This window comes from Passer montanus, unplaced genomic scaffold, assembly GCF_014805655.1.
Source record: "Passer montanus isolate IOZ18808 unplaced genomic scaffold, ASM1480565v1 scaffold74, whole genome shotgun sequence".
NCBI lineage: Eukaryota > Metazoa > Chordata > Aves > Passeriformes > Passeridae > Passer > Passer montanus.
The window spans coordinates 836,296-858,022 of record NW_024372592.1 but is presented as its reverse complement, the minus strand read 5'-3'; the positions used below and the strand labels follow the sequence as shown (position 1 = coordinate 858,022).

At 46.6% G+C, this 21,727-nt stretch overlaps 1 protein-coding gene across 2 annotated transcripts; it reads right to left on the bottom strand.

Annotated features, from left to right (window-relative positions):
* Positions 1-1,578: 1,578 nt before the first annotated feature.
* Positions 1,579-21,364, bottom strand: GATA3 (GATA binding protein 3). 2 transcript variants are annotated; one of them, XM_039730916.1, is made up of 5 exons: positions 20,949-21,364; positions 17,592-18,128; positions 14,551-14,696; positions 9,066-9,191; positions 1,579-3,296 (listed from the first exon to the last, which is right to left on the bottom strand). In XM_039730916.1, exons 1-5 carry the CDS (start codon positions 21,187-21,189, stop codon positions 3,012-3,014), a joined length of 1,335 nt encoding a protein of 444 aa, XP_039586850.1. In that variant the 5' UTR covers positions 21,190-21,364; the 3' UTR covers positions 1,579-3,011. The 2 variants fall into 2 exon arrangements, with proteins under 2 accessions (XP_039586850.1, XP_039586851.1); XM_039730917.1 differs by having other exon boundaries at positions 14,551-14,693.
* Between the last annotated feature and the right edge of the window lie 363 nt (positions 21,365-21,727).

Genomic DNA, 21,727 nt, shown 5'->3' with positions numbered 1-21,727 from the left:
AAAAAAAAAACACAATAACTGCTGACTGCAAAATTTCACCATGCAAATCCTCCTCTAATTTTTGCCATTGCTGAGGTCCTTGAATCAATATTTTAGTCTAACTGCAATCTGTTGATGAGCGAAAGGAGGGAAAGGTTGTAGCATTGCGAATTAAAAAATAATAATCTCTCAAGCTTAATATCAGCAAAGATGATTATTGCCTTTGATTTGTCAGGCTAATTGAAAATAGCTTTATAGTTCACAGATGATTAATTAGGAGCCAACAAGATCTCCATTTGCATCTTGGTAATTCTTCACTCTGTTTTATTTCGACATTTAGTCTTTATGCTTAAAATATTCATTGAGAAAGCAGAAAGGTGATTAACATAAGATTTTAAATGTGTACCATTTGTTCTGATTTTTTTTACACATTTTTGTCAACAGAGAAGAAAGGAGAGACTATACAACATTACAAAATGATTACTGCCTGTTCCGCTTCCATCTGCCAAATCCTCCTTTATGGCAGATATACTTTAACCAGGTTCATTTTAAATGAAAGTCAACCCTCTGCCCCTCCTCCCCATTCCCAAATCACCAACTATCTGACCTCTGTATAATCATCCTGAAAGTTTTAAAATGTTTTATTCCTTGCATGCAGCACCCTCCCTGGTGTGAACCATCCTGCCGCAGATTAGACCATGCCACTGTTACCCCTCCCTCCAGAGAAAGTGGGTTCAAACAGCTGTGACAGATGTGATGATATTTTTCCATCCACCTGGCACTAAAAGGCAGGGGTACACATATTTCTGGGTGAAATATTTCACTCAGCATTAAAAATATAAAAATAATTTGCAGGTCACGTCTGTTGAGGTTTTTTACGTTTGGGGGTTGTATTTTTGTTTGGGATTTTTCAAGCATTTTCTCACAGCCTTGGTAACCTCTGTCTTATCACACTGCGCTTAAATCTCCAGCAAATGGAGTGGTTTGATAAGAAGTTTAACCCTTCATTTGGAAGGTGGATTCCCAACCCTTGTAGTAGCATAAAGAAGCTGGATGAGTAAACTCTGAAAACTAAAAGAAGGATGGATTCCTAAGGATTAAACCACCAGAAATGAAACAATCAGAGCCAAACTCTGCTTTATCAATTGTAATATTAGTTAAAATTACACTGTTTCAAAGAGAGTTCTTGCAGGACTGGAATGGCTAATAGCCTTTGAATTTTTGTGAATTTTCTCTCTCATCAAACCAAGCCTTTCATGATGGATTCTGTCCATTCCTCCAAGAGAAGGGCAGATCTGATCCATCCTGATTTCACATCAAGATCTCAGCTGTCACTTGTTTGATCCATCACTGAGTACCCCATGAGACACAGCTTTTCCAGCTCCTGTCCACAACCTTTGCTTTTTTCAAAAGCAGCCTGATCATAAGGACCCTGCTGTACCTTTGCACTTATCCCAGCCCCAAATTGTCCTCAACACCAGTTTGGTCATGGTTGCCCAAGACCCAAAGGGACCCATCCCACCTGGGAGCCCAAAACCACGCAGGGGCAGCAGCTGGGCTGCGATTCGAGGGACAGGGAGCACACACCGGACAGTGGGGTTACACTAACATGCAGTCCATTTATTTTTTGAGGGTTTTTTTCCTTTGTTCTGTGATTCATCTTTTTTTTTTTTTTATCAAGCCACTGCAAACATTGCTTTGGCTGTCAGCATGAGCGCAGAGACAGACATTCCCGTACCCGTGGTAACTATGTCATAAATACCATCCAAACAAATGCTAAGAAAAATTAATAAAGAAAGAAAAATGTTTCTTTTCCCACCCCCAAGCACAAAACACTGTTAAGTCAACAGAATTTAATCTAGTTTATTCTCCAAAAAAAAAAAAAGAGGAAAAAATATGAAAACAAAACAAAACAAAAAAAAAGAGCAGGTCTTATCACTAGCAGTAAATAAATTTGTACAACCATTCAGTCTGTATAATAGGATGAAATAAATCTACATCTTTCTTATTTTGGTGTGTTGAATTATACATACAAACAACAATTACAGGAACTTGTTCACAATGCATATAGACCTGGAGAATGGCTATCTGAAACCCCCTTGTTGGCAATGTCCGCATGTTAACACTGATTGCCTGACACCATTGGTACTTCCTATGCAAAGGGCCCGTGGCCCAGAATGAATGATCTCCCTACAGCTTTTATTTATTTAGTTATTTAGTTAGTTAGTTAGTTAATGCATCATCAAAACCGTTCTAGCCAGCCCCCTCCCCCTCCCCGGAAACGAAAAAAAAAAAAGAAACCAAAATAAAAACCAACCGAAAAAAAACCAAAATAAAAATAAAATAAAAGGAGAAGATATGACTGGCAGTTGGTCCATTTGTTCATAAGACCGCGTTTCCTCTTGGTCTGCATTGTTTGTTTTTCTGGTTTTTAAATTGTCCTCCCATCTTCTTTTTTTTTTTTCTTTTCCTTTAAAAAAAATCTCTCGGAGTCCTTCATGCCTTTTTCTTTACAGCTCCTCAGATGCAATAAAGTCTTCCTCAAATGTACAGTATTTCTTACAATATAAGTTATATGCAATGTTCAGCGTGTTTTATTTTATTTTATTTTATTTTTTCACAGCACTAGAGATCCTGTCCAATAGGGAATGCAAGTTCTGAATGGCTTATTCACAAATGGTATCCAGATTCAGTGGGTAAGAATACATAGACGCCATAGTGAGTTCCTTTAAAAAGTGGCAAACATCACTTTTTTAAAACTTTTTTTTTACTCTTTTTTTGCTTTTTTTCCTTTTTTTTCCTTTTTTGTGCTTTTTGTAGTTTTTTTCTGCATTTTTATTTTTTTTTCTCTCTCTCTCTTACGCCTTCAAATAACCTTTTTTTTTTTTAATTTTTTTTAATTCTTTTTTTTTTTCCCCTCTCCCATTTCATTCGGGACGTCAGACCCATAACCACACGCCTGCAAAAATGCAAGTAGTATATAAAGTAAATCTCATTTTGAGACTGTAAGCATTCAGCAGGGGAGTCTCTTGCTAACCCATGGCAGTGACCATGCTGGAGGGGTGGTGAGGTCCGAAGGAGAGGCTGGATGGAGGATGCATCGGTGTCGGTGTGGTCAGCATGTGGCTGGAGTGACTGAAGGGTGAAATGTGGCTGATGGAGGACATGTGTCTGGAGAGGGCGGCGGGGTTAAAGGAGCTGCTCTTGGGAAAGTCTTCGAGGTTGTCATGGACCTTTTTGCACTTTTTGGATTTGCTAGACATCTTTCGGTTTCTGGTCTGAATTCCTTCTTTCTTCATAGTCAGGGGTCTGTTAATCTAAACAAAAATCAATTATTTTTTTGTGCTTCCATCCCTTCTCCCCAAATCACCATGGGATCCGTGTACCCCATGCCCCAGCCCAGTAGGACCAGCTGGTCACAGTCCCCCTCCTCCCCTGCACCCAGCCTCTCCATTTCCATCCCAAAATTCAGATCCCTCCAGGAAATCCCAAGCTCAGTTGAAATTTCTGAAGACAAGACGACAGAAAATTGCTGGCAGAGCCACACAGGAGCAAAACATACCCGAATAATTCACAGCAGCTGAAAAATTTCAACTATCTGCACATTAGGTAATTGCATTGTGTTTAGGTATGAAACCAATCATTACCTCCTGGAAATATTCCCCACAGACACCGTCTCACCCTGAGGCTTCCTGTCTGATCTAAAACCATTAGCAGCAAGAGCTGCTGGGATTTCAGTGCTGTGAGGGGTCTCAGGCTTTCACAGCTCCATTAGGAAAATGGGCAACTCTTCACAAAAGGGAAGGGGGTTTTGTCTTATTTTTCTTCTTTCAAAAGATTTTGCTCTGATCATCCTTTGTGATTTTCTTTAGCTAATCTGATTTTATTTCTAAAGGCTTCCAGGTTTTTTTAGGGAGGCTGAAGCAGGTATCTGTGCTGACCAGCAATGCATTTTCTACATGCATACAAACTTATCTGCAGGGAAAATAAACATTAAATTCTCCTCCTGAAACTACACAGCAGAAATTATCATCCATCAGGATTAGGAAATGGTAGCAAAAGATCTGTTGTACACCCTGTAAGAAACTCTTATTATTCTTATTACTTGAGGCTGTCCTGTGCAGGGCCAGGGGTTGGACTTTGATGATTCTAGTGGATCTCTTCCAACTCACAGTATTCCATGATTTTATCATTCTATACTGCAAAGACAGCCAGCATCACATTATGTACTAGCACAGGTGACATGAAACTTCACAAACCACACTTTATGCCGCCAATGTCCCTAAACAACCTTAAAATCCAGGCTTGATAATGTAAATGGGTCTTGCTCTGGCTCTTCTGCAGGATTTCACCTATAGCAGAAGGCAGCAAATCACTCTGAGGCTGAACCATTTTTCATAATAAATGTGAGCACATGATGGTGCTGATGAATATCCTGCAAAAGGGAGAAAAAATGGATCCACTGTCCACCAGGATCTGTGAAGGACAATGAAAAGGTGTCCCTGCAAAAATTCTGAGCAACTCTTTGTCCATAAGACCTTAAATCAGCACAAGGAACAAAGCATTCCCTTCTTCCAGATCACAGCAAAGTTTCACTTGTTGCTCCTCAGCCCCTTTCTGCTCCCTTTTCACAGCATGAGAATCATTCCTGGATTTCTCTCCCCAGGGAGGCCAGGATAAAATAGCTCCCTGTTACATGCAAAGATGGAATTATGGGGAAAGGAAGGACCAGGCTCATCTCTGGTTTTGGCATCCCAGAGTTTGTCATTCCAGTCTGGATTTGTGACCCCAGGCTCTTTTTACCAGCAGTGACAAGATGAAGATGAAGAGAGTGACAAGAGATGAAGAGAGCAGCCCTGCTTGCCAACAGTTAAAGGTAGGAAGGAAGAATCTGCCCATGATCAGCCCAACAACAGCCCTGCAGCAGCAGCAAGCAAAATTTAAAATGTCGTGGGTTCCAAACACAACACAACCCACTTCCCTGGCTTTCTGTCCTCACTGAGGGAATGAGGATGCACACACAAGGATGGTCCTTTGCTCCAGACTCAGACTGGAAAGCTTTGCCTGGCCTGTTTTAAGTTTTTAACAGGGATGTGTTGCCCAGGTTCAAAGCCAGGGAGAAGCCCCAGGTGAGCTCCACCACGCAGAAGCATCAAAGGAGGCCAGGAAGTGCCAATCCCTGGCAAATCCAGCTCAGATCTGGGGAGGCACACACAGCCCCTGCCCCACCAGCTTCAAATGAGGATCTGTATCACAACACAAAGGCTCAGGGGCAGCCAGAACCAATTTCCAGTTGAAGCAGCAAAGTTGCAAGCTTGGGAGCTGGTTGTGGCAAAGTGACATCAGCCTGGTGGTGGGACTGGGGCTGTTCTGGGTCTTGGAACAAGCACAGGCTCCTGAACCTTGCTGGGTATCATATCCCACAGGACAGTGAACACTTCCCCAAAGCAACATCTCTCCTGTTTCGTTCAATCTCTAAGAACAGAATGGCCCAGGCCATGATTTGACATGAAACTCGAGCATGGGAACACCAGCTCTGTGTCACCAGGATGGTGACAAAGCCATGGCCAGCCCACAGCTGGGGTCAGAGCTGCCATGCAAGCTGTTGGCTGGCCACATCATCCCAGTGTAAATGGTCTCACACTCTGAGCAGGTAACTAAGCCAGGAGCCAAGCAGATAAAGACTCAGATAAATGTCAGGAACCAGCACAATCAAAGCAGCAAGCTGGAAATTTTTTCCAGTGACTTCAAAGACCAGTCACAGCAGGGTAAAAGAGGTCCCCAATACATCAAAGCCAAGGACCCATCTCTGTTTCTGGGGTAGAGAAATTAAAAACCCGGAGGGAAGACCTTCTCCGTGAAAATTCATTCTGATAAAAATGACAAACACATGCTAAATTAAAATTAAACCAGCCCAACGCATGTATATGAAATTCATTAATTTCAGATGGAGCAAATTAATTATGGGCAGGAATTATGCTCTTTGTTTTATCATATGCAAAATACTGACTGCTCTGCTCTCGGGACACATAGGCCTGCTTTAGGGTATTGAAAAAGGGGCCTTTTCTGATTAATTTTACCAAAAATAACGGCAAATCACTCACTTCTATGGGCCCAGGCCAGTCTGCTGTACAACTCCAGCAAGGTACACTCCCACCCATCCCTGAAGTGTGCAAAGGCTCATCCCACTTCTAAGGACTAAAATAACAAGGATGAGAACCTCATATTCAACAGATGAAATCCAAGGGAAAGTCTTAACCATTATAGGTCTGATCTTGCTCTGACTGAAGACAATGGGATTTTGCCATTGACCTCAATAAGGTCCTGTCACTGAAGTGGATTTATCCTTCAGACATAGTCATTACAACGTTGGGTTAATCTTCCAGGCTGGCTGTATCTTAGAAAGCACTCTGGGATGCCACGGGATGAAAGGCACCGTATCAATGTGAAATATTAGTCATTGTTAATACTGGTGTTAATGGAGCCGGCTCTTGTTGAAGTCAGTGGGAGGAATGCCAACAGCTTCACTAAATGCACCCCAAGACTATTATGATTATTGCTTATATCCTACTGACAAATGGGTTTGCTTAAGCTGTGGGAATCAACAGTAAAACAAACTGATATAGCTCCATGAAAAAATTAACACCATGGAAAAAAATTTGCCTTTTCACTGCAATCGTTCCCAGTGTGGACATAAAATCTGAGGAAGTTTCAACTGCAGATCAATCCATTAAAATAGCCTAATGATGTTAAGGTCCCAGAAAATTTCATTAAACCCAAAGAAAAGAAAAAACGGGGAGGGGGGGTGGATAAAACAGCAGAGAGGAATTTGCTACAGCCTAGCCTGAAACAGGGTTAAGTCAACTTCCAAGCATCCAAAGACCTTCCACAGGCACTGGCACAACACCCATGCTGACAGCTGCTTGGGAAGGACACGCTACAATCAGCCTCTCTATTTCTGACTCCTCTCCTGATGGAAATCAGGAGATAATATACACACAGGGAGCAGGACCACACGTCTCACCACAGCCATAACTAAATACTTAAGTAAATACTTTACTAAATACTAAATACACTTTAAGAATTTTTTATAAAAGGATCTACCCACTCATATCTAGGTTTTAGTATCCTGGTTATTTTGCTGCACACAGGAGCTCAGTCCTCTGGGGGTTTCATTTAAGCAGAATCCATTAATGGCGTTGCTCATAAGGCAAGATACTACTTGACTTTGGTAAGTAGCTATGCTGAGCTTTTAAGCAGCTGTTGGAGTTTTTAATGAATATGAAAATGGTTCCAATGTGCTCAAGGCCTGCCCCATGTCACAAATTTCACAGCTGGATCGGCGTTTCCCTAAACACTGGATCTAGAGGTCAATTCAGGCCAACTAGGTTTGCAGTGTTAGTGCAAAAAATAAAAGGATAAGCTCTTGCAGACACATTTCTGAAGAACCTCAGCATTGAGACACCATTCTAAACACTCCAGGAGGAGATTTCTCCGGTCAGATGTCTACAATGGAATCAGACACATCGTAACTCATCATCCTGCCATCTTTTGCAGGCATGGGGAGGACCTATTCAAGGGTAGAAGTCATCCCACTGAAACACAAACATCCACCAGCACCAGCTGAGAAGAGCCTGTTTTCTTCAACGGGTTTTGCTGGCTACAGGAGGAGCAGCTCCTTGAGGTTTCCCAAACTAAATGATTTAAGTCCTACCACTGGTGGCTCCAAGGCTAAAATGGAAACAGAGCACAAGCATGTATCCCCTGCTCAGCGAAGCTGCCTGACCTTGATCCCTTCTTGCCAAGGAAATAGCAAACAGAATATTTTCTCATGATATTCTGAGAGTTTTCACTCTGGGTCCAACCCAGTGTGTTTGCAGTGATCACACTGAGAGTTTGATGGCAAGCTTTACTTGCTACATGAGACTCAAAGCGTGCTGAGACACCTGCCCACTAAAAGGTAAACACATTTTCCTTTTTTCCAAGAGAGATGCCTCCCATGAAACAGGTGAAAAATAAGCCTGGTTGTTTGTTGGGGTTTTTTTTCTACTTAAGCCAAACTTGTTTACTCATCCTAAGAAACCAAACAGTTTGAAATAACAAATGGAAGAGACTGAGATACCACAAGGGTTGGATGCACCATGAAACCCGATATGTCTTTGATGTGTTTCCATGGGTGGACATAAGGGCAAAACATAGCCCCAGATTTCCAAACCAAACACAGAGCAATCAACCACTAGTGGAAAAAAATATATCAAAGCAGAGACATTGGAAGTCTTTTCCTTCTTTTGACATAATAATTATTCTAATGCCACAAGTGGAATGAGAGGAACAGGAGTAGCCTTAAGTCTCCTTTATTAGCAGTACTATTCAGTAGAGGACTTTTCAGGTCCCTTAGCTCTTTCCCTGGGGCACATATCCCTCGTTCCTGCAAGCTGGCTTTGCATGGAGATAGATTAAATCTGCCAGCCATTTCATTTCACTTCATTTCTCCTTCCCTTCCATGACAGATGCTTTGAAATTCACATCACAGGTTGAACACACTCTGCAACCCGCTAACTAAATCAAGTCCTTTTTTGGTTTGGGACTCATTTGCATCGACCAGCACAAACACAGGGCCTAAATAAATCATCTTTGGGGAGAGGACAAAGGCAGCCACAAACCCAAGAATGATCTAAATAGTTTCAGGCACATATTTCTTTTTTTCCAGAGTTTATATTTGCTGGAGGAACCAAGCTATGCATAGAAGGGATATCGGCTTGCAGGACAGTGTGTTGTCTTTTCCAACTCTCTGAGCCCAATCAGCAGCAGATAATGTCTCTCTGTGTTGACCCATCCCTCCTTTCTTGGCTCAGGCAAGGAAAAGCTCTAATATTACCCAAGGACAGCCTTGTTTTATACCTCCCCAAGTTGGATAGGCTACGTTTGAAAGGCTGACGACTCATCGCTCCAAACCCCAAGGTCCCCAAAGGGATAACAGAGGTCTCAGCACCACCCGAGACTGGAAATCCTCAAGTTAAGGAAGAGTTTGGATCATTGAGCACCAGAGCTGAGGCCCCATTATTGAGTATTACAGTCACACTTACATTGTGCAGCTTGTAGTAGAGCCCACAGGCGTTACAGACGGGATCACCGTTGGCATTTCTCCTCCACAGGGTGGTAGTGGTGGTCTGACAGTTTGCACAGGACGTGCCCGCCCTCCTGGCTGCAGACTGTGGGAAGGAGGGAAAGAGAAGGAGAGGAAGAGAAAAACACCAGTGTTAAAAAAAAAAAAATGCAATCAGCAAAATTTCTGAGAAAGAAAACATCAACCCTGCAAGACTGACGCACATCAGCAGAGGCCTCCAGAAACTGACTTGTGAGAACAAATAATAATTGTGAAAAAAAATCCCCAAGGTACTTTAATCCCAAATTATATGTGAACTGAATCAGGTGCCAAAGGGCATCCTAAAAGTGAGTGCTAAACCTCTGATAGAACTCATCAAAATTAGCAGCTCTGGCACAGCCCATTCCAGAGGGGAAAATGTTATTTAAATGCCAACATGTCTTTCCATCTTAATTCTCCCAGACCCTCCAGGGGTCTAATTCTGCAGTCAGGGCCTGAACTGACAATTGCTGGAGTCGAGGGCGTGAGTCACTCCAGCTCCAGTGAGCTCCGGGTGAGACCAGGGTGGGCAGCTGCTCGCCGGGCCCGACCGCAAGCGCAGCCCGGTCCCGTAAACTCAGCTCAGCTTCAAAGGAGACAGGCTCCAGATCGGAAATAACACTGTGGCAAAGAGCAAGAATCCCAACTTTTTAATTACACCCTTTTCTCAGCCCAAACCTTCATGTTTATTTAAGGATTGGTAACAAGCCTGAAAGAAGAATTTACCATTTCATAAAGAGGTAGGAACAAGAAAAAAAAATCTACGTGGCAAAGTGTATACAGAAGCTTTTTTTGTTAGCTGTGATAATGACTTAGCGAAGTCAAATTTAGTGAAGTTGCTTTCTTTCGCATGCATAAATTCGTACTTATCATTTAAAAACTGTAACTCTAGCAAACAAATTGTCCTTTTGCCTCTGAAGGAGGAACAGGAGCTTTCAGACTGCTGTGTGAGCGCGTATGCATGCTTGCGTGTGTGCAAATGCCTACAGCTCCTAAAAAAAAGACCTTTAGATCCCCATCCTATCTATTCTTCATCAATATGACATGGTCCCAGAGCTCTGATTTCATCCCGATGCGTTGCTTTCAATGGAACTGCTCATGTGCTTAAAGTTAAAACATGTGCTTAAGCGATTTGCCAGATCATAGCAATGCTTGGCACCTTGCAGAACTGAGCCTTTAATGCTCTCTTTTGTGCTCTTACTGTTTCAAATTTACCCCTCACCCCACACAGCCGCACACTGTAGCACATCCAACATTGAAAAAAAAAAAAAAAAGAAAGAAAATACCACATTTTTGGATACCGTACAACAAACCCAAAATGCAAACATGGACACTGGCACAGCCTTAGCGTTAATACCAACTCTTGTTAGGTCATGTTGCAATTTTAATCATAATTGAATGCGGCGTAGGTGGAGAGAGGATGGGTTGGTTTTGCTTTAGATAGGGGAGGAATTTTTTTTTCTTTTAATTAGACAAAAAGGACTGTCTAAAAAATAAATAAGACAATGCCCATGAGTACTAGGAAGCATCACAGAGTGGCTGATCCGAAAGCGAGTGGCTCTCTCAGGCTGCCCGTAGGGACAGTTCCATTTTGCCTGACCATAAACCACTGTGAAGTAAGCCAGTCCCAAGGAGGCCTTTAGCTGACTTCTCTGTGCTGGTGACCAGCAGGAGTTGGGGACTTGAAAAAATCCCAGGGCCAGCAGAGAAGACGAAACATCCCACCGTGAAGAGCAGAGCCCCGAACTGATGCACGCACACCTCCTGACCACGCCATGGACCCAAACTGGGCTCCCTTCAAAATCTCCAGGATAATGAAATAGTGAATCTGTTCCAAAGGCAGCATGGAGACAACAGCTTGCGCAGCCAGGTTCTCACTAAAGAGCTGGAGAAGAGTCTGCAGCTCTCTGCCCCCCAATTCCTGACACTCGGCGCTCATGGCTTGGAGGGGCACGAGGCTGGATTGAGTCTCTTGGTGGCAGCTTTGCCTTTATCAGACCCAAAAATCAAGCCTAAGGAAATTTCTAAAAACCAGTGATATTTGGCTCAGCCCACACAGGGGAAACATCCCCTTTGAAGATATTTGGGGTTTCTACACAGCGCTCGCTGTAATTTCTCTTACGGCAAGCGCGTTCAAAAGACACGCCTGGTCACCACCTCGCTGCCTTCAAACAAATTCTGACATTAAATAAGCAAATAAATCACAACATCTACTGTCTTCTCTTAAACTATTTCCAACTACTGTGTTTCACTTGCAAAAATTCAGCATCATTAGCTGGTTGTTTTTTTTTTTAAGCTCTTTCGGTCCCAGAGTGCACCTTTTATGCTGTACCAACTTCTACCGGAGACAGAGGCAGCGGGCAGGAAACAATGAATAATAACGCTATTGTAAAGCTGCAGCAATGGCATCCACTGACGCTAATCAACGACTCAGGGCCTGGCCGTGGCAGTAATGGGATGACTAATTAGCTGCCCCATATCATCTATAGGACCACAGCTGCCAGTGAGCAAAGGCACAACTTCAGAAGCGCTAGCAGTGATGAAAAGGTGAAATTGAGGAGGTTGGAGGAACCAAGTACTAATAAAGATGCTTAATTAAGGGGCATTTTCGGTGTCTGCATTTACCCACAAAGCTCCAAGCATCATTTTCCTAAAATAATATTGCATGTGCATGGGCCTGCTGAGAAATTGGTTATAATCCTTCCAAAACCAGCTTGGCTTGACTTGGAAATGGAGAGTTCTGCATCTGCATGGGCAGGGAATGGGAGAAAAAACTAAAGAAAGATTTTATTTCAGCAGCGATGGGGCTGCCACTGCCTGTGACAGGAACAGGAATGACCTCCAGGAGGGCTGAAGATTTTTTAGGCAGTGATAGTGTGGTACCACCTGCCTGTTCTTGATTCCCCTGCCAACATCTCCAAATCTTTCACCTTCCCTCTCAAGATGAAGTAGAGCTGTCTGAGCCCCCTTGGCCAGCGAGACTTCATCCCTGTCACCTAAAGGACACCCTCACAAACACACCCATTGAATTTAACAAGGCTTGGGCTGGGTTCTCAGCATCTAAGAATTTCTTTGCCTCCTCTCTCCCACCCATCAAATCCTATCATTAGTTTCAGGGCAGCTGTGATCAGAGCCTATGAAACCAGCCCGAGGTCACGCAGGATCCTTGTGGCAGAGGGAAGGAGCTGGATCCCCACCCCGAGCCTCCGTCCACAGCCTTGCCCAGCCCGCCTGCCTTTACAGCAGGAGAGATCCAGTCAAGCCACAGCTACATGCACGTCCACATCCAGGCACAGAAAACGCAAGTGCAAGCCCAGCTCTGGTGCCTTCTGACTAAATTTTTTTCCAGAGGTTAGCAAGGGAAATAAATATAGGTGCAAACAACATTAGGGATGTTTGTCTTTTTTTTTCTTTTTCCCAGGCAGTGCAGGAGGGTGGAGGGTGGTAGGGTGAGGGAAGTAGAAAAATCAAATTTCACATTTAGCAAAGGTCGCATTTAAAGAAGGGGAACTTTTTGTGACTTTAACTAAAATGCCCAAAGATTGGGGCGATAACGCAAGACAAGGTCTCTCTTTACTTCTTCTCTTTCTTCCTCTTTTTTTTTTTCCCCCAAGAATGACCTTTTACTATGTATTTATTTATATAGTTCATTTTACATGTGCCGGGCTCAGGGTGACTCGGGACATTCTTTCGTGGTTCCATCAGACACTTTTTGAAAACTCTCCCCCTCTTTCCAGCCGCTTTCCTATTCTGCCTCCCCCTCTGCTTGTTTGGATACGCTCAAGCTCCTGTGTGTTTGGACTGGGGAAACGGAGCTGTTGTTTAGGAGTTATCTCCAGGGCTCAGATATCCGGCAGCTTTTTCCTAGGAAGTTAACTTTACACATAGAGAGAGAACGAGGAAAAAAAAAAATAAAGAAAACGAGGGCTGTGTGTTTAAGACAGAAGGGCCAGGGGGGAGGAGGAGAAGAGAACAAGAGAGCTGCCCAAAAAAATCAAAATTCCAGCCTGTACTTCCCTCCCTAGAAAGCTTTTCCTCTTTTCTAACAAGGCTATGAAAGATGAGAGAGACAAACATTTTCCTATACGGGAAAAGCCCGTATAGGAGGGCACGGAGAGGTTTCACACGCAGGAAGTTTGGCAGGGTAGAGGAGCAAACCCACATCTTCCCCAAAACTCACACAGCCAGACAGAGCTATTCCTGGTGCCCCTCACAGCATAGCCCTTCCTGGGAATGTACCCTGCAAATGCTTCCCAGAGCCAGAGGGGACAAAGCTGATACAACTTTATGGGTGTCTCAGAGGTGAGGAAGCTGATCCCAACCTAAGAGCTGCGAGCACCTTCAAGAGGAACACGAATGAACCAGCCCTGTCCTGCCTGGGGGGTCTGGCCATAGCGGGCACAAGCCTCACCAGACTGGCCAGATCCATCCATCAGCTCAGAAATTCCTCAGAGAGGCAAAACGCACTTTTCCTCCATATTTTGAGCAGCCCCCAGGAGCCTTTCCATGTCTTTAATCCTGACAAAACCAAACGTGCCTCGATTCGAAACATTCAATAACTTCCCAAGCAGGGACCATAATTTTTCCCCCACTTGATATATTTTTTCCCCTTGTGGTCTGCCTGATTATTTGCCAAATACACTTTAACACATTTATTAGCCATGCCCACAGCTTCCAGACCTTTTTGTGGCTTCCAGGGAAATGCATGAACAGATCGCTGGGGATGCTGTAACATATTGCCTGTGCTTAGAACAGTCACCAGTCTTGTAACTATTATTTCAAACATTTACCCACACATTTCATCTTCTTCCAATTTCTGTAGCCTGGGCACACTCTTGGCTTTGCACGCTCACGATCCTCTCTGCCTTGTGTCCTTGTGGCACCATATGAGACCCAGTTGGCACAGACATAAATGACCACACCAGGTACCAGTGGCACCTGATGGCTCCAGCTCTTTGCAGGACCAGTGACACCCCAGTGACACCTGGGATCCAGTTTGGGTCCCTTCTCCATAACACCACCAGTCAAGGGGGATAGAGACACATCAAAGAGTGGAGGGCAGGAGTTTGGAGAGCCCAGGAGAAATCCTGTATTCCTGATAATCTCTTTGGCCACTAGGAAATTATTGTCCTGCCCTTAGGCCCTGGAAAATGTCACTGTCCTCTGGTCACCATCCAGAAGCACCGTGTGGAGTTGAAAACTCCCTTCTGGTTTGCAAGAAGCCCTGGATCTTGATTTTTAAGCCTGTTTTGCAGTTTGCAAGAGGTGAGGCAGCTGGTCCCATCTCTCCAAGCATCCCTCCCTCCCAGCCCTCGGACACAGTGGGACCAGTGGGAGCTGGCTGAGGTTCCCTGTCCATCCCGAGCTGCAGATAGGAAGCAAAAGCTGCAGAATAAGAAGAAAGAATAAAACAGAAGGAGACTCACCAGTCTTCTCTTGGGTTTGATCAGGGGCCGGTTCTGCCCGTTCATTTTGTGGTAGAGTCCACAGGCGTTGCACAAATAGTGCCCAGTGCCGTCTCTTCTCCACAGAGGGGTTGAGGTAGCCCCACAATTTACACACTCCCTGCCTTCTGAAAACAAGAGAGAACATGGTTCACTTAGGGAAAGCAGAGATAAAAGGGGCCGGGGGAAGCCCCCCTCACCAAAAAACCCCACAACCTCCCCAGAGACCCAGCCATGCCGGACCCTGCCAGTCCCCCACAAGCTCAGGATTTCCAAAAAAGGGTCCAAAGCCACGACTGAACAATGTGCCTGGCACAGTCTGGTGGGCTCTGATCCTGTTCCTCTCCCCAGCACTGCTCCACAGGCAGCATCAGGCCTGTGTCCCAGCAGCAGGGAAGAGGGATGGTGACAATGACAACCCGAATGCCATGGTGGCTCAAAAGGCTCCCCAAAGAAGCTCTCACTCCTCCCACAGGTCCCTTTGGGGTAGTGAGGGGAGCTGACAATTTTCCCTCACCTTTGGATTAAGGGCTCCTACAACTCTGGAGACCCCATGTTTCCATAGGCACCAGAAAAACCTTGGCAGGCTTTTCAGGAAGCTTCCAGCCCTCTACACCCAAAATATTAGATACAGAATTTCAGTCCACGACCCCCTTTCTGATGTGTATGAGGACCCCAGTGTCACTCCTTGAGCACTCCTCCAGCTCCCAGGGGCGTTCATGAGCCTTGGAGGACTCTTCCCCTGGCCTCAGGTCAAACCACACCAAAATAATCACAGACAACCCCCAAAACATCTCCCCAGCTCCAGCCAATACATAACAACTCCGACAATATCTGCTATTGATTAATTTGAAATTAAGCCTCCACCACCCAAAACTTTCAGAAACCCCTCTGGTTTCCCCACCACATCTGCAGCCTAAAGGTCCATCCTGGCTATTTGGGACAGCAAACAGCCCCAAGCCTGCTTTGTAAGTTCTTTCACTCCTTCTCCTTCTTTTTGGGCACCTCTTTATCCTCTCTCTGACTACTGCAGCAGGAGACTCCCCCAGCCCACCAGTTCCCATCTTGGAGGAGGGAACTGTGGGATGCAGACCCTGCCTCTCAGCTACTTTCAGAGGGGTTTCTTGTTGCGTCTTTGGTTTAGCGGGGAAAGTTTTTCTGTACCTAACATCAGTCGTGGCCCACCTGAGAGCAGTGGCAGACCTCAGCCGGGCAGAGCAGAGCAGAGCAGAGCCAGCTCAGCACAGAGCCGGCTCCCCGCTGCCCCAGCCCGTGCTGCCTTCGAGCAAGAGGCATCCGTGCCCTAACCACAAACTGCAACCGTTTTTCCAGTGCATTCGCACCGAACCCCTCTTCTCTCACACCTCCCCAGCAACTACAACAACAAAAAAACACATTTGCAGCCGCTTCTCCCTCTTTTATCCTGCAGAATCACCCCCTTCCTCCTCTTTCTCCAGCTCTAACCCTCTTTGTCTGAGAGTTCCTAGCTTGCTAAGATCAACTTCTAAAGGTGAAATAAAAAAAAAAAAATAGAGAAAGAAAAAAAAAAATAAGGTGTTGCTTCTGGGGTTGGTTTATCACGAACCGCAGATGTCTTTCTAGAAGGTAAACAGAAAGTGGCAAAAGGAAAACAAGAGGAGAGGGTGGAGGGGGGCCGAGGCCGTTTGAAAATGCCGCGCAGGCGGTGGGTGCCCGGCGGGAGCTGCGGCTCGGCGGGCGCCGGGGGATGCTCAGCACCGCCCGGGGCCACAATGAACCGGTCCCTACCCCGGACACGGCGCCCGGTCCGTACTGGGGCCAGGCGGGGAGCCGGTCCCGTTAATACCCAGGTCGTTTTGTTCCCCTCCGGTTAAACGGGGCAGCCGCTCCCGGGCTGTTGGAGTCTCTGTCCCTCTCTTTTGTTTCACCCCATCTCTCTCTCTCTCTCCTGCTTTCATGTACAAAACATACAGGTCTGGGTTTTTTTGTCACTCTAACCGCATCCGGACTCTATTAAAGTTCCTGGCGCTGGATAAACAATGCAACTGTCGCGTGCAGCAGTCTGAAAATAATTGGATTAGCTCAAACATATCAGCTAAATAGAGACAGTCCCTGCTCAGACAGACAGAGTAAATGTCACCCTGGAAAAACCCTGAAAACTGATCTCATTCATGCCAGGCAACCCCGCAGCAGCCTCCTCGGAAAAACAAAATAGAGAAGAAAAAAAAGAAAAAAAAACTAAAAGGGGGAAAAAGAGTTTTGACTAATCGCCTTTTCCTCTGCACACAAACACACTCCCCTCGGCTCTCTCCCACCCCTCCGTGCTCACGAACCCGGTCCAAGCCCGGCGTGCTCCGCCGCCGGGAGCCGGAGCGCGCAGCCCCTCGCTCCCCGTTCCGCGGGCGCGCACAGAGCTGGGGCCCTCCGCTTCCCCCGGGAAAGGGGCCGGGGGGACACTTCTGGGGACTGTCCTTGCGGGTGACCCAAAGCCCCTGGCACGGAGCTGGCTGGGGCTGGGGGCTGCGTGGGCGAGATCTCCGCAGCGCCCCGGGGAAAACCCTCCCCGCATCCCCGGGCGCCGCTTGGGAAGAGGCCCTGGGAAGAGCGAGGCGGGGGAAGTTGGCCGGGATTTAGCACCATTATTAAAATACAGAGAGATCACCGCCAATGCTGCGGTTCCCTCGGTTTCGCTTCCTCCCCGGGAGCCGCAGCCGAGCGCACCGTGGGCGCTGGAGGGGCCGGGTCGCCCCCGGGACTGGAGCCCCGCGGCACCGGGTGGGCGCTTTGTGTTCCTGGGCCTGCTTCTATCCCCAGCCAGGGTTGAACAAGGGGCAATTTGGTTATAAACCTAGCAGAGCAACCTGTGGGGAAGGTGAAGTGTCTTGTGCGTCCCCCACGAGGGCTTCAGCCCCTGCTGCTCATCACAGGGATGCTCGAGCACATGTCCCTGCGTGCGGGCTCAGCCCCATCCCTTTGTCCCCCACTTTTCCGCCCCTTCAGCTTCCTCTCCCGAGCAACGGGGATGAAGAAGCCAAAAGCCCTACCTGTGCTTGACCGTGCTTTTGGTCGCGATTTACACCCAAAGCCGGTTGGCGATCCTCCTAAGAGGCTACTGGGGGGAAAAAGTCCAGAGCCATATTCTGGGACATACGGTGGGTAGGTAGTGATGGGGTGATGAGCGGAGGAGGTGGCTCCTCCTAAAGAGGCCATGCTGCTCCGAGAGTGAGAGGACTCCAGCTTCATGGTATCGGCCAGGGACACCTGGTATTTGATGCATTCCTTCTCGTCCTGCCGGGTGGAGCCGGTGGAGCCGGGGGTGGAGATGGACGGATCCGGGGACACATCTTTAGGAGGGGTCGGCGGGAAGGTGAAGAGGTGCGGGCTGGAGTGGCCGGCGGATAAAGTGGAAGAGGAGGCGGGTGGGTAGACGGAAAGGGGTCCCGGTGAGCTGTGATGGATGGAGGTCTTGGAGAAGGGGCTGAGGTTCCAGGGGGAAGCGCTGTGGTGGCTGCTCAGCGCCTTGCTCCCGTCCAGCCAGGGCAGCGAGCCGTGCAGCAGCGGGGGACGGCACACCTGGCTCCCTGCTCGGAGAAAACACGGAGACACTTCGGTCACATCCTCTGCCACCCCGGCAAAGCCCCCCGTGGGGTCCCGGGACGTGCTTCCCCCACCACCACCCTTCGTCCTTCCCAAACAGATCAGCATGCGGGGGGAGCAAGGAAAATTACATCTGATGAGAAACCCCGTTCGTCATTAAAAATTAAATTTTAAAAGCTACAAGAGCGCGGGGTGGCAACTCCGGTCCTGTTGAGGAATGAGTTTTGGGGTCGGGACCCTCCAAGCAGGGTGCCAGCCCTGTGACACGGGATTTGGTGAGCTCTGCTTCACTCTCTCCGTTTTCCAGGCAATCCCACGAAGACTTTGAAGCAAAGATCCTGCGTGAAATTGCCAAGTCCCGACTGCAGAAATATTTTTTTTTCCTTAGCTGGAAAATGATTTCCCGAACAGAGCCGTGAGCTACAAACCCTGGGAATTCTCTGGTCAAACGAAGAAGACCAGGAAATTCCCAGAGACATGACAATAACCTTTGCAACAGGGCTGATAAACTTTGCAAACCACTCAGTTTGTCTCTTCTTCTTCCACGAGACTGCACAGAAATGTCAGCTGGCTTTTTCGCGATGGTATGGCACACGCAGAGGGTACCAGCTGCCTCAAAAGAAACGCTCCATAACCTTTTTGTGACAAGGGACACTTCACTTGTCTTTTAAAATACAGACCTGGACTTTGTGGGGGGAAAAAAATCCACTAGATTTCTGCAGTCAAATCTTTTCCCCTTTGGTTATAAATGTTCCTAAGGGCTTGTACCTCATATTTTAAAATATTTTCGGCCCTTCCTAAACAAATAGAAGAATACATCCTAAGAATTAAATCTATCCAAATCCACAGCAACTTGAGCGAATGGCTGTAAGATGGAAAACACAGTTATTCAATTGGAAGGGAGCAAGTTTGTGTCTGATGATAAAGCCCTGGAAAGTCTCTGACACCTAGAGATCTTTAACCTCTGTAGGCAGTGTGATATGTGTATAGAGATTGCTAAACATACAGAAGGAGAGGTGCAAACACAGACATATAGAGCCACAGATAGTTACAAGGTGGACACATATGTTTGCATGGCGACCTCCTGTGTGTCTAGAAAAGCTCAAAACTGGTTTTCACCATACCAGGCACTCGTGAACAATACTGAAAGTCGCTGCTCAAAAGGAAGGGAAGGTGGGTTATACGAATAGAAAGGGTCAAGATTCATTATCTTCTCCAGGAAGTAGCATAGTAAATAATATTCAGGCTAGATCAGAGAGACCGCATTTCCACTTTCTGCTGATATATTGGGAAAAAAAATAAATGAAAAGGGAAGAAAAGAAAGAAAAGACAAAGGCTGCTGATCCTTAAAAATAATTGTTTTAAAGGGACTAATAGCAGAACAATGCAGTTACTGAGCGGTGCCTAATGCAGGCTCGCACTCAACAAGTTGCTGAGGGCTGGGAGAGCCTCCTGAACCCGCTCGGCTCCATCTCCACTCCACTCATCCCATTTTCTCAATGATTTTGGGGTTATTTCCACTGCAAACCTCGGGGATTTAGATTTTGCCAAGACAGAGATCACTGTCCGGCTTCACAAACCACCCTCTGTTCTTTTCCCTCCTTTTTTTTTTATTTTTTTGTATTTCTTTCCTTATTTTTTAAACCATCCAGGTAAACTCCAGCTATAAATACTGAACCTCTCCCCTTCTTCATAAAAGATGGCACCAAAGTGCTCATCCCTCCGTGGACCTGGGCCCCATCGGCCCCAGGTATTTCACCTCCTTTCTGAGAGCTGTGACCCAGGAACAAGATTCACGTTGTGGATTCACCTTCCTGCAGGACCCTCAGGACAACACACCAGGTCTGCTACCTAAATACACCACGGGCTGTATTTTTTTTAGTTTCTTTCTTATTTTAAACCCACGCCACGGTGCTGCCCTGGGTATGTGTGCAAAACTTTCGTCCCAAGCCTAACAAGCTCACCAAGTGCGAATTAAAATAGCCCAAGCGTGAGGACAGCGGGGTCATTTTCACACCCCTGCTCCCCAGCTTGCTTTGCTTCCCCAGAGCAGCTTAATCGTGCAAAAACTAAACACAGTATGAAAACACTAGCTGTTAGCCTAATTAAAGAGAGGGGGGAGAAACCAGAGCGAAAGAGAAGGGGGCAAGAGGAAGAAGTGAAGAGGAAGATGAAAAAGAAAGAAATAGAAGGAAGGCGAGCAAGAGGAAAAGGAGAGAGAGGGGGGAGAGGGATGTGAGGTAAAAAGAGAGGATGAAAGAAAGTGAGAAAGAGAGGAGAAAGAGAGGAAAGAGAGAGAATGAGAGGAAGAAAGAGAGAGAATAAGAATGAGAGGAAGAGAGAAAGAGAGAGACTAAGAGAATGAGAGAAAGAAAGGGAGAAAGATAATAAGAGAATGAGAGAAAGAAAGGGAGAAAGATAATAAGAGAATGAGAGAAAGAAAGGGAGAAAGATAATAAGAGAATGAGAGAAAGAAAGGGAGAAAGATAATAAGAGAATGAGAGAAAGAAAGGGAGAAAGATAATAAGAGAATGGGAGAGAGAAAGGGAGAGAAAGAAAGAGAGAAAGAGAGAAAGAAAGAGAGAAAGGAAGAAAGAAAGAAAGAAAGAAAGAAAGAAAGAAAGAAAGAAAGAAAGTTAATTAAAAAAAAAAAAAGAAAGTGAAAGAAAGAAAGGAAGGAAGCCTGAATTTTTATTTATTTCCAATACGCCAACCCCAAAATCCACCCGTGACGTAGCTTCCCCGCCGGCAGGAGAGGAGAGGGTCTGCCCGGCAGCAGCGGGGGGCTCGGCGGGGACACTCACCGTGGTGGGCCGTGGGGTACCGCTGCACCGTGGCTCTCACGGAGTTGCCGTAGTACGGCGGGACGGGGTTGCCTTGTCCGTCGATATTAAAAAGTACATCCACTTCCTCGGCGAGAGGATACTGCGTGGGGTCCATGTAGGTATGGCCAAGCGAGGGGTGATGCGAGTCCGGGTGCTGCCCATTGAGCACGGCCGGGTGGTGGTGGCTCACCCACCGCGGCTGGTCCGTGGAGACCTCCATCTTCCGCTGCTCTTCCTCCTCCTCCTCCTCCTCCTCCTCAGCAAGGCGCGGAGGGCTTGAGATGGGAGCGGGAGAGGCTGCCGGAGTTATGCAGCGCAGGGCGGGGAAAAAGGGCTCGGCGAGTTTTCTGGTTAGGTTTGGTTTAAAGCGGAGGGAGTAGGGGGGTTTGGTGATAAACGAGGGGGGAAATAATAAAATAAAAAGGGAGGAAAAAAGGGAAAACAAGAAAAAATCTCGGGGGGAAAAATTTCTCTACGAAGAGAGATCCCCTCGTTTCTTCCGCTCTGTTGCAGATGTTTCTCTTCTTTGATCACCTGTAACGAGAAAGAGGAAAGGGAAGGAGCAGAGAGAGAGAGAGAGAGAGAGGCAGGGAGAGAAACGTACTTGAGAAGTTCTGAACTTTAGCACCTGACTTTTAGGCAGGAGCAAACCCATCCCATCCCTCGGCAGCCATCCCTGGGAAGCGCCTGCTCTGCCCTGGACCCACCTCTCTCCCAGCGCCTCTTTCTCTTTCGCTCTCTCCCGGCTCGGAGCGCAG